Source organism: Sturnus vulgaris, chromosome 22 (genome assembly GCF_052056855.1).
Source record: "Sturnus vulgaris isolate bStuVul1 chromosome 22, bStuVul1.hap1, whole genome shotgun sequence".
In the NCBI taxonomy this organism is placed as follows: domain Eukaryota; kingdom Metazoa; phylum Chordata; class Aves; order Passeriformes; family Sturnidae; genus Sturnus; species Sturnus vulgaris.
In genome coordinates, this window is record NC_142264.1 from 1,549,026 (window position 1) to 1,561,922 (window position 12,897).

At 40.2% G+C, this 12,897-nt stretch overlaps 1 protein-coding gene across 1 annotated transcript in view; it reads right to left on the reverse strand.

The window, feature by feature from the left end:
* RABGAP1 (RAB GTPase activating protein 1) overlaps positions 1–12,897 on the reverse strand; it is a 62,484-nt gene that overhangs the window by 40,616 nt on the left and 8,971 nt on the right. The window contains exons 3-12 of the mRNA XM_014880047.2: positions 9,960–10,194; positions 9,337–9,541; positions 8,581–8,755; positions 8,154–8,311; positions 7,209–7,319; positions 6,489–6,555; positions 5,457–5,559; positions 4,114–4,283; positions 1,345–1,519; positions 630–723 (exon numbers count right to left, since the gene is read on the reverse strand). Coding sequence (XP_014735533.1) covers positions 630–723; positions 1,345–1,519; positions 4,114–4,283; positions 5,457–5,559; positions 6,489–6,555; positions 7,209–7,319; positions 8,154–8,311; positions 8,581–8,755; positions 9,337–9,541; positions 9,960–10,194 — 1,493 coding nt within the window. The remainder of the gene's footprint in view (positions 1–629; positions 724–1,344; positions 1,520–4,113; positions 4,284–5,456; positions 5,560–6,488; positions 6,556–7,208; positions 7,320–8,153; positions 8,312–8,580; positions 8,756–9,336; positions 9,542–9,959; positions 10,195–12,897) is intronic.

Consider the following 12,897-nt stretch of genomic DNA (forward strand, 5'->3'; position numbering starts at 1 on the left):
GGAGGATTGTGTTGCATTAGCAATTGGACTGTCAAGAAACACTCTTCTTGTACACTGACATTTTCCAGGGAAAAAACAGCAGAGCTCATGTACTTCCTTCTTGGCAGGCTCTGGAGCCTTCCTTTAGATAAGGGAGGAAAAACATCTTCTCTATCCAAGTCCAAATCTCCCATTTCTTAAGCTACAGTCACTAAGATATGACAGCTGCAGGAAAAATTGGCTGTGAACCCAGTCAGAATTACAAAGAGGAATGGATCTGTGCAAAACAGACAAAGCAAGAGCTGCATTTTCTTTATACTACTTAGTTTAGGTTTTCCTTTAACAAAATCCCAAGGAACATGAACGTAAGTAGAATATTCATTTTAAGACAGAACCAATTAAAGATGCAGCATAAGTGAATTTCTATACATTGAACATGCATTCAAAATTCAGAATATTTAGAATACTCTCTAAAGAAATCAGAAAATATCAAACCAGAGAATAAGGGGTGTTGTGGGGATGGATAGAGAACTAAATCCAAACTAATCTTATATCAAACGGCCTCTGGAAACAAAAACTCCAAGCAGAAGGCAGAAACAGAATGAGAATATTCAGAATTGTAATTTTCAGGATGTGATTTTGCCACTTACCACTTGGACAGCAGCTCTCCCCACGTTTCAAGGATTTTTTCTGCACACTCTTTGGAAACATCTCCAGAACCACTTAAGAGTGGTTCATCATTGTCTGCCAAGAGAACAGAAGGGACACTTCAGCCAAGGCCACATGGAAGGCCAGCAGGAAAAGTGGAAAAGCAGAAACCCAAGTTATCTTCATTTCAGCTCAGAGCTGTAAGGCCAGATGTTTCTATACTCAGAAGTGGTCATGGTTTGCTTTGAAAGAATTTTTTTAAAAGCAGAAGAAGTTTTTGAAAATGCATTAAGTTTCCAGCTGGGCAGCTCCTGGTACAGCTTCATCTCTCACAGATGTCTGACTAAAACACTGCCTGCTGACATTTCCAAATAACACCAGCTTCTCCTTTCTGCTCTCAAACCTGCTCACAGCTGCTCAGGAAGGGGCAGAAGCTACATGATAATCCCCAGTTTTTAGGAGCCCTTTTTCACCTTGTCCCAAATACTCCACACAGGAGGCCTGGGCTGAGAAAAGCAGGGACGCTGAAGTGCTAGACTAGGGAGAGGCTGACCAGGAATGCCAAGACACTGGGTATTGAATCCTGCAGTATTCCAGCAAGAAAGAACCTGCCAATCAGGCAGATTCTGACTGGAAAGGATCCTACTACACCTTTTATAACCAAGTTAGTCACCAACTGCCCTTTCTCAAAGTCCACAAAGCACAGGAGCTTCTCACCTTCCTCTTCATCATCCTCGGGAGGAGAAGGGATCATGGAGCCCTGGGAGCCCGACTGGGGCAGGCGCAGAGAGGGGCTGGCTGTGGTTTTCCTCCTCTCCCTCTCTGACTCACTCTCCAGGCACACAACCTCATACAGGGTGTCCGAGTTGTTCTTCCTGTCCTTCTGCTTGATCTAGGAAACAAGGTTCATTTCACTGAGGAAGCTACACAAATGCCACATCACTTCCTAAGGCTCTGCCTTCTCTTTCTGGAATAGGAGAGCTGAGGAACAACTTCCATCCCATTCTACAATGAGGAATGTTCATACCTGGAACACACTTAATGCAAGGTGCAGGCTGTCAGTGCTTCTGAAGCCCTGAAATGTGCTGGGAGTGTGCTGCACCCAAAAGCACAAAGTGTCTGTCCCAGGCAGAAGTGTCACTTGGATCTGCCATCCATGGGGAGCTCATCTTTCCAACCATAAATGAACTGGACACAAATGTACTGATTTTTAAAGCTATAAATACATCTGTGGTCTAAGAGATGAAGGTTCCTCAATATGCAGCAACTTTGCCTTTATTTTAACAGTAGTGGAAAATATGAAAGCAAAACCTTTAAAATTATGTCACATTATTCTTCAAAGAGAATTTATAAAATGAGCTAAAATAGAAAAGGTGTCTGGGAATGGTGGCAAAAGTAGACTTTAAAAATTGTTCATATTTTTCATATTTATTTGAATAAGATGAGATGAGCTTCAAGGTCCCTTCCAAACCAAACCAGTCTGTGATTCCGTGATTTTCCCACGGGAATGGTCTTTAGCAAAGCTTCCAACTCTGTGCACACATTGCTGCAGGAACACAAATTGTTGAGTCCCGAAGTCTACTCTGTGGCCCTGTTTCTCCATAATTTTCAATGCTCTGGTACCTTGCTCTCCGTTAAAGAAGGATTTTTCTTTGTGAAGAAAATTTTAATACATTTAAAGGTCTTAGAATTTTTTTTCCCTAAATGAATAAAAATAGAAAGCAGAAAAGAGAAGGTGAAGAGGGAAATAAGATCTATAATTATACTCCACACTAAGCTCCCAGTGCTCAATTTTATTCTTTGGAGCATTAAAAATGAAGAGAAATGCATCAAAACTAAAAATGACTAAATCACTAAATGTAATCGGAGCAAATAAAATCCCTCTGCTTTCACCATTTCCGAATAAAGAAACACTGCCAAAGTAAGATAAGCCAATTCTACACAGCTGTATTTTTAATAGGCTAATCATGACTCCACAGAAACAGGTTTCCCTTCCAGCCTTATCAGGCAGTACATTCTATATTTGTTGCTTCCACTACAAGTTTTGATAATCTTCCATTAGTAAACACTGGAAGTTGGATAACCCGACAGTGTCTGTGGAAAAAGAGAATTGGCCAAGATAAGTCACAATGTCTGTGAATTTGGTAAGACAAAAGATCCAGAATTAGCTCAGTAAGATAAGCTTCCTTTTAACTGCCAAACAGAAAAGGCACCTTTTGGAAGCTGTGGAATATTTATAGCCCAACAGCTTCTACTGTTCAACATCTCCAAGTTCCACCTCAAAAATATTCTAAATAAAAAGGCTGAGCTCATTGATGAAGAATTTTTCCACCTTAAATTTTGAAGGAAAGGAAAGAGTTGTCTTTTTTTTTTTTTTTTTTTACATAGAAAAAGAATCTTTGGTGAACTTCATCTTTGTTACTACCCAGATGCCATTCTTTGTTAGCACTTAAAGGCAAGTGTAAAAAGAATGAAGAAAAGCCTCTTGCTTAACTCAAACCTCTTTAAATAAGAACACTTATCAAGAAATCAAGACTCCAAGACTGCTTTCTTTTTGGGCTGCATCCAGAATTGCTAAGCCTAAGAGAGCACGTACATCTACATTGTTATTTGCTTTTATACATTTCCAGTTCTTTACACAGGACTCCCATTGCAGAACAATAATTTCTAGAGCAGAAGAACAGCAGCTACTTAAATACATGATCTCTTCAGTGACTTGAACCTTCAACTCAGCAGCCTTATTTTGAGATTAAGTTATTGCCTTGTACTATTATTAGGAATATCCTGGACAGAAATAATGCTTCCATTTTTAGTAGATGGGTAAAAAAGTAAGTTGGAAAAAACAGTAAAATTTTTTAACAAGTTCTAGGGATTTTTTGTGGTTGCTTGGATTTTTTCCCCCAAGGCAAACTTGGGGTATGTGTGAAATCTGTTTTCAACCATGCAGAAGGGGAAAATAGACTTTGACAAAACAGAATTTCTTTTGGAATTTCATATGGATGTTTGCCCATCTAAAAAACCTTCAAAATATATGTTCAATTTGTATGATAGAATAAGTTTAGTGATATATCAATACTGTATCACCAGGATTACAGTAGGGACTTTTTTTTTTCTCTTAACCCTTAATTTTATACAATTACCTCTCGATACCCTTATGGCAGCAAGTCTCAGCATAGCCCCAGTTTGCAGATAAATCCTCTGCTCCTTTTCTTGCTGTGGTTTGGCTGTAAAATCCACAAGCCTCTCTGTAACTTCACAGACTCATCACAGCTATCAAAAAAGCTATTTTAGGCTCTTTATGGGAACTGCAGATAGCCAGCACAATAAAGGGCAGCTTTTCTAGAAGTGAAGTGCATTTATTTTACCTCTTTGATTCAGGAGGAAAATGATGCATTATGAACATGATATTAGTAAAGGTTTCAGCAATCATAGGGAGAAACAGTTTATTAATTGTCAATTTAATTTCTGTATGTTTTAACACATTACCTGTTTCAATTTTAAGAAAAAATTTTCAGTTGAGCTCCTTTTGCTGAAGGGCCAGAACAGCCTCTCATTAGGTGAGCAAACTCTGACTTTAGTTTCCAGAATGAATCGAACAGGCTCCTGCACCTCAGTTATCACCAAATCCACAGCAGTGGTCATGAACAACACTTTATCTAGAGAGAGGAAATGAAGCCACAATATGAAAAAAAATATTTCAAATAAAATATTCCATAACCCCTTCCCCAGTAAGATGGAAGAACAAAGGAAACTTTTCTTTTCAGAATCCATTTTCCCCCTAATTTAACATCTCAAAACCCCAGAAGTTTCAAAATAGGGAAATCAGATCACTATGCACTATCCACTAGAGAGTAAGGAAATTGCAGCCTTCAAGCCAAGAAAATGATCTTGTTAAAAGAGAGTAAAAATTCTGCTTTTTCAAATCCCTCTGAAATGTATCCAAAGCCCTCATTAAACAATACTGAGGATCTGTGCAGATCTCTTGCCATCCAGCCTAATTACACTTCAATTCTTTTTTGGTTTTAGAAGTTACTTAAGTGTGTAATACCATGATATTAAAGGCATTTAAGACCATCTCAGCTGTGACATCCCAAAAATTAACTACACACTCTGATGCTCCAATAGGAGGCAACAGGGCTCAGTGACCTAAGAGATGTCTCTGGCAGGGAATGATAAATTGTGTCCTTCAGGCAGGATGGCATCCACTCCAGCACCAGATTGTGCCCAGCAGCTGACTTTTATGACTTTGCCCAGTCAATTCCCATTAACTTCCTAACCTTTGGCACACAACAGTGACAAGAGATTGAAAAGATGATAATTCAGCTGACATCTTAAAAGAAGTAATGACAGTCTCTATCAGGACTCGAGAGAGCAGTGCAATATCAGCTATTTCTGGATGACAGTTGGAGTGGTTTACTTTCATTTTCACAGGTATAGAAATTCTTCTGTTTAATTAAAAACTTAGGTTTGGAAAAATCTGAATTGGCCATGAGACACTGAGCAAAGCAAGTGTCTGCAAAAGTCATTTAGTGCAATTCTCAATGGGATTCTTAAAAAGCTCCAGTGGTGCACAGAGCACCTGCATCCTGCCCCACACCTGCAGAGCCTCCTACTAGGACACAGTTCCTACAATGTATTACAGAATACAGTTTGCTTTTATTTATCTTTATTTTTTTTTATTTTTATGTGGCATTCAGCACCCTACTTTCTGAGAATATATCCCAGCCTGTGAAAGTCTTTTGTGGGATTCTTCTGAAAAGAGAATTGATCCAATGCACGCTGTGGAAGTAATTTCCCTGCCTGGGGATAACACCTGGCAACATTCATACCTTTTGGTGTTTCTTCATTTACAAACTGGAAGTGTGGAGACTTTTGATTCCAGCTCCCAGTGATCACGTAGGATTTCCCATCAGAACTTTTACCCATGGATTCCTGGAAACAAGGTAAGTTTATGGTTTGGGGTTTTTTTTAATCTAAGAAGTTTCTACATTATGTAGTGCCAGCCCCATGGAAGAACTACTGCACTGGCATGGAAAGGGCAAGTCCCTGTGACAAAGAGCAGAGATCATCTCTGAAGGAAATAACAGAGCTCCCCTGCAATCCTTCGTGTCCATAACACAGAAAGGCCAATTAGTACTAATTATTCTATTGGTACATGGTGTGACCAGTAGTTTTGGAGATGTCCATTTGACAGCAACACAGCTCACAGAGGTGTAGATGACAACAGTGTTATTCAGTCATTAAGAACCAAACCAATATTTAATCTAATGTTCAGCTTGTCTGTTTTCCCAACAGCCTCACTTTCTGTGTAATCCAAAGCCTGGTAGAAAGCAAAATTATTCATGTAGTAATAAACCTTTTTGAGTACTCACTATGTACTGCATAAATACTAGAAAATTTGTTGTCACCCCACACTTGTGAAGTCAAATGATCTCCAAATGATCATTACTTTATAGAGAAATGTGAGTCATAAGAACAAAGCACCCACTATTTCTCAGTGTTACATTTGAAGCCTCTCAGGCCTTGATTCTTACACTGATAACTATGCTGTAAAACTTTCCATGTTCAAAGCACAGCACTTTAATATTCAGCATGTCTAAAAATAAGGTTCCACGTTTCTTATTTCAGGCCCCTGAATGAGAACAGTCATGACTGACTGTAAAATTGGGCAAGTCCCTTGACCATGCACCAGGTCACATTCTAACTGATTCAACATCCAACTGCCCAGAGCCTCACCCTCAACAGTGGAGCCTACAGCATCAATTCTCATCAGCAACTGCAGAAGTGTTCTCTGTCCATCCTGAGATCATGCACAATGATAACAAAATTCAGGAAGAATTTTGGTTAACACAGATCCTTACCAAATCCAAAAGGTGCATGTCTCCACTCCGAACGTCTTTCCCACGGCTAAGGAGAAGGCCAAAACATCTGCAAAGCCAGGCAAAAAAAATGTAACTGCAAAAGTTAGACATGCTCATAAACAAATCATTAATATTTCTTATCTGAATACTTGCTGTCATACATCACAAACAGCCCATGAATCCACTGACAAACATCAACAAACCTTGGCATTTGAAAGCATGTCCAGCAAAACAATGCCAAGCCAACATCAAAAATGTTGAGCAAGATTTCAGAAGCATATTTACAATATGGTTTTACCCTGTTTACAGCAGCCTGGAAATTGTCCCATTACCTTTGTTCTAAAGAACAGTGTAATAAAGTCACTGCTAACAAGGGTTCCTTATACCACAACACTTGGCCTGTGGTCTTCTGCCCTTCCTTCGTGGTGGCTTTTAAAATTGCTTTTTTACCCATATTTGCACAGAATTTACCCTTCAGTAGAGCCAAAGATCAGATGAAACACAAGGACCTCTTTTATAATTTCATTTCGGCCTTTTCACAAGGATTTTTGGCCCATACAGGTATGTCCCACTTCATCCTCTGGTTTACAACATTCAAGAGAAGTGTGGCACTAAATCACACAAATGAAGCACCCACAGAATAATTACTAACCAGCTCCCTCAGAGGCAAAATACTAACATTGAACAGATAAAGAATCTTTTAAAAATTGATGACATTACCTTTCAATAGCAAGTTCTTTATTCGTTGTCTGTTGCACATAAATCACTATCTTCTTATCAATCCCTTGGCGGAGCTTGAAGCATTGCCTGTCCTTGTCTTTGGGAACTGCACTGTTATTCACCAGGAAAAGAAAAAAAAAAATCTCAGGGGATCATTTATCTGCATTCCTTGCATATATCAAACCCAGCATCACTCAGTGGTGCAGCTCCTTACACCAAAGCACCCAAAATCTTTCTTCCTTGCCTGCTGTGATCAGCTACATGGAAGAAATGGCAATAGATTTGGTGAAAACCATGGACAGAGTTCACAAAATAAAAACTGGGGACTTATACTGTAGGGGTCAGCATTGTGAGACTTTTAACTAATTTCAATGGCTTTTAAATATTGATTCCCCATGTAAGATACAGTACTACCTATAAGAAACTGCAAATTGTTTGCTCTCACAAGGGATGTGGCTGATGGGGCACATGACACCAACGAGCCAAGGAGTGACCAACCCCCAGATTATTTCCCTTATTTTTTCACTGGAGAAGCCCTTCTAAATGCTGCAAAAAGTGTGGGAAAACATAAAACTACACTTCAGTGCCAATCACACATTGAAGTCTCAGCATCAATATTCCCAGCAGCACAGTGACAATGATGCACTTTCAGCTTCAGCAGCAATTTTGCTGAGCACAACTTAAAAGGCATTGCAAAGGACTTAATAGAATAAAACGAAATAGAAAAAGCATTTTGCAGGTAGCATCAATGTTCAGTTCAATGTTCAAGATTACCCAGTCCAGAGGGTTATCACTGTTATCATTTCCAAAAATATTTATGTCTGGGATTCATTTAAACTAGAATAGGAAAACTTTCAAAAGGAAATGTAAGGACCACCTCAGCCTTACCCTCTCCATTCACTCACTTGCCCACAGAACCACATGCTGCACAAAAGAAGAACGTACCTGAAATAACCTTTCCCATCATCTTCTTTGATTTCCAGGGACACAGAGAAGGTGAAGATGTCACTGTCTGGAGTCTGGGGGGTGGCAGTGGCTGACAGCGGGGTCTGTTTGGCGGAGCGCCGGAAGGCAGTGGCAAAGCTGTACAGGATCCGGCTCACCTGCAGCCAGAGTCACAAACATCAGCTGAAACCCACCTGCATTTCCACTAATTCACAACGGATTTCACAAAAATAATTCCGTTTTAGCATCTAATTCATTGTTTTTCTACACTTCTTAGGATAAGCTGTTAACCATGCATTCTTATCCCATAACTAAGCTTTGATGGATGAATTACATGACTTCCGAACTGCCTGCAAAACTTCACTTTAATGTCAGTAATAACATTTACATGTACAAAATTATCATTTGACAAAAAGCTTGCACTTACAGCCTCTTGGATTTCACATCGGAAGACATGAATCCTGAAGAGTTCTGCATTGTAGTGGCTTTCAGTGAAAGCAAAGCAATCACTTTCAGGGGTCCCATCGTGCCCTCGTACACAGAAAAGGATTTTATAGATTGGATAATTTGCTATTTCTGTGTTTGTCTGAGGATCTAAAAGTCTGTTAAAATAGAGAGAGGGAAAAATAAAGCAAGCTTGCACCTTTAGAAGAATTATTTCAGCCAGACATAACTTGCAAGCTTTAACAACTTCATACCTCCTAGAGAAAGTACACCACAAAAACTAGCTCCTGACTGTCATTTACTGCAAAGCATGGCCACAATAATGATGTTTAAATTGAATAGCACAATGCCACAGAGGTTTCCACCAATAATTTCCCCACGGTTTTCAGGAATTAGTCCTCAGAAAGTTGCACTAATATTTGGCAGTGGACAGATCCACCTCTGTTAAGCCTCGTGTATCAGACATTTTCCAAAGTACTTTCCAGGCTATTTCCAGAGTGCTCATCAATAACCAATCCCACTATGGCTTTGGGGACAGCTTGGATCATCACAGTACTTCTTGATGAAGTGTTTGGTAAACAAATTCAAAGGATCCCTTTTCACAAATGTAAATAAACCCCCCTTCTCCCACTAAAGAAAATCCAAGCTGCTCAAGTCTCCCGCCAGGTAAACCATCAGCTTGTTTGCTTTCCAAAGGAGCTAAGATGAATGCACAGCCCCTGAGCAGCGAGCCCCATACCTCACAGTCCCTTCAGAGACGTTGGGCACCGACAGGGTGACATCCAGGGAGATCTGGCACTGGCCACGCAGGATGGACATCATGCGCAGAGCCTCGACCTCGCTGCGCGGGGCGTTCACCGAGGCACAGCCCAGGTAGGTGAGCTTGCTGAACACCACGCTGTCCTCGTCTGTCACGGGTGTGAACGGGCTCAAATCCTCACAGTCTAGGGCAGAACACCAGGGCAATGTGAGAAACACGGCAAGGCAAGTGTCAGACACTGACTCCCCACTGAATACAAGACAGAAGAGTCACCCCAAGACAGAACAGAAAAGTCAGGCCAGGTCAAAACACCATAGGAAAGGCCTGTACTTGTATTTTATACAGCCAGGCAAGTAAGTTAAATATTTGTGCACATATCTCAGGGCTGGTATAGCAGTGTTTTCAGAAGACAGGACAGCTCAGCAGATATTAACTCTGGCATCACATACATAACCTGGAATTTACAGCACTAAGTGATTATAATGTGAGACATGGGGAAAGGCTACTGGCCACACCTGTACCTAAATTCTCTTCACTTTCCCCACAAAAAACAAGTTCATAAGATACTACCAGGCATTCCCCTCCTTTTTTTTTTTTCTAACCTCCTTGGGATGGTTTCACTGGCAAGCTCATTTCTGGTTTCTGGAGTCCTACCACCGACACTGGGTTAATGGTAGAGGATGCTGATGCCTCAAGGACAACAGGTTCTTCCCCATCTCCATCAGTCCTGACTTCCTCTCCATGGTCCCTGTCACTGGACTGATCTTCCATGGGTGGATCCATCAGCACGTCTTCGAGCTCCCGCTGCAGCTGCTGTTCGCTTCCATTCCCCACAATCTGAGAGCCACAGAGTTGGGACACAAAAAAAGGAGAAAAGACTGTTCAAACAACAAAAAACACCCCTCAGGCACAGGGTCATTCATATGGTTTTTTATTTACCAGCCAAAGCAGCAGTCAACAAACTTAACCCAGTTACAACTATAAACACGAACTGCAGGATGCAAACGCTCACCAGCATGGATTATATCCTCCCTGCTCTACCAAATCCACAAGCTCAAAGCAGGCATTTTCTAGCACTAGAAAAAGCAAGGAGATTATTTTCAAACTAGTCTTTAATCACCAACTACAAAGACTACCTTAGACAGAGAAACTTACAGATGCCCACAGTATGGGCTATAACAATCTCAGATTAGTACCAGAAAGGGACAACTATAATTAAATATGTTACATTGTTCATGGGCAAGACAGCAGGGTTTCACAGGAAAAGAAGCATCTGGAACGAGATTATGCCATCATGCTGAGGAGAAGTAGCAGCATTGCTTTGTTTCCTAATGCTCAGCTGCAGCCTGACTTTGAGCTCATTGAAGTCAACATGAAAGCACCTCAACAGTGTGAAATAATGTCCTGAAGTGGAAAGGGAATGAAGGCATTCATTTCAGGAAACTCTGATACTGTTTCTAGGGAAATTCTTTGTCCATTCCTCTGCAATTAATGGGGAAGTGACCGAGTTTACAGAGTATTTACCAGACAGAGTATTTACCAGATGCCATCAACGAAAGGTACTTGCTTCTAACACTTCAGCTGTTGCTGGTTATTCCTGCTGACACCAAAACTCAACCCTAGGAGCACTTCCATATTCTTACCTCTGTAAACTCACTGATTTAAGGTCCTACATGCCACCTAATAAAACCCAAATTATGCAACCACCCCAAAAAGTAATAACCTACTGATTGTTTTGCTACAGAATCTAAACAACATTTATTTATCTAGACATTTATGCTCTTGAAATTGTTGCAAAGAATGTCACTTTTTGTACAGATTAAAATACACTCCTGTGCTGTGATCACCTGCCAGGAGCAGGACAGGGTAACTGCCTTACTCAGCTGTACACCCACAGAGGGAAGCATCTGGAACCTGCTACTGTTACAGAAATCCACAGATTTCCATTTTCCTCACAACAATTTTAGTATTAATTTGTATGATTCGTTGTGGAAAAATCTTGCACCTCGAAGGCAGAAGCTCTCAAGCATCAAGTTTATTATTCAGGTTTTTGTAGAAATTCATCAGAAGGACAATGATGATGATGGTGATGATGGAAGATGCACCATGTTCCTTTACTGTATGGAGTTTATGTTTTGCAACAAAATAGATTTAATTAATTATAGTGTCCCGTCAGCCCCTTTAAATATTAAAAAAAACCTAGAGTAACTTCTAGTTTACAGAATCTGTTCTCTATGAAACCTGAAGTTAAAATTAATTCTGGTAAAAAACTGCATCTGACACACCTTTCCTCACAGTCAACAGACTTTGGTTTGGGAAAAGAAGGTGAAAAATTCACATTCAGTGAGAACTACGTGTTGTAATGGTATTAATATAAAATGCACATGAAAAATGTTCTATTCCATCAGGATTAAAAGCCAAAAAACTGAACAGTGATCTACTCTATTTGATAAAATAATTAGTATGAATAACTTATTACATCTATAAAACATGATCTTGAAAGTAAAATTTCCCAAAAATTGTAGTGACAGATAAAACAAAAATTCAAGTTGTTTACAGAAAATAGGCATGTAAAAATAAAAAACCCATCTCATAGATATTCTAAAACATCATCATCAAAACCCCATTTAAAAAGCAATTTAAACTAATTTTTCCAAGAAAGCTTTCCTTCTCAGCCCAGACTACCCCCAAAAAGAATTCTAAAAGGCACAATAACCACACTTCTGGACTAGAGGAGCCCTGCTGTTCTCATAGCCCCAAAAATCCAGTGCAACAAACCAGCTGCCTGCAAACCCAGGCCTAAAACACAAACCAAGGTTAACTTCACATCAACCAACATTTCTTACACAACCATCTGGATTCCTCCCGTGATGGGAACAGGGCACATGAAGGTGTAAATGTGCCAAACCCTACTGCAGCCCCAAAACCAGAGCCAGCCTGACAATCAGCAGAACCAAGGGCAGGAGGGAACAATAAACACTGCACCTGATCAATGCTTGAGGCTGAGCAAAGAAACCTTTACCCCAATCATGGCTTTCTCCATTTCTCACAAAACTCAAAACTGATTTTACTTAACCTTTAACTAGGAGGATTTATCAGAACTGTGATTTATTCCCTTCTCCTGACGCATGTGCTGCTGGCCTCTGCTGGGAGAGGTCTCACTGTGCTGGGGAGTTCAGAGCTCCTGCTCTACCAGCAAGGCTCTCCTAAATCCAGCCTGGTCCCACTGCCAGTGGGCACAAGCAGACAGGAACAATACTGGAAAGCAGAGACAGTTGGCAAACTGTATTTCTGGAAAACATGCACTGACAACTCCTTTTTAAACTGAACCAAGTATTTCAGCACTGACAAAAAGCAAAAACACATTTATGAATTGCGACCAACTGAAGAGAAATATGGTTCCTAATTACATTTAAAAGAAATATTTCTCTGTCTGGACTTGAGAAAGAAAAGAAATGCCAAACAAAAACATTAACTCAGTTCACAGCACTGTTACTTAGAACTATAGCATTATAATTTGAAACAAGAGCCTTAGGCCCG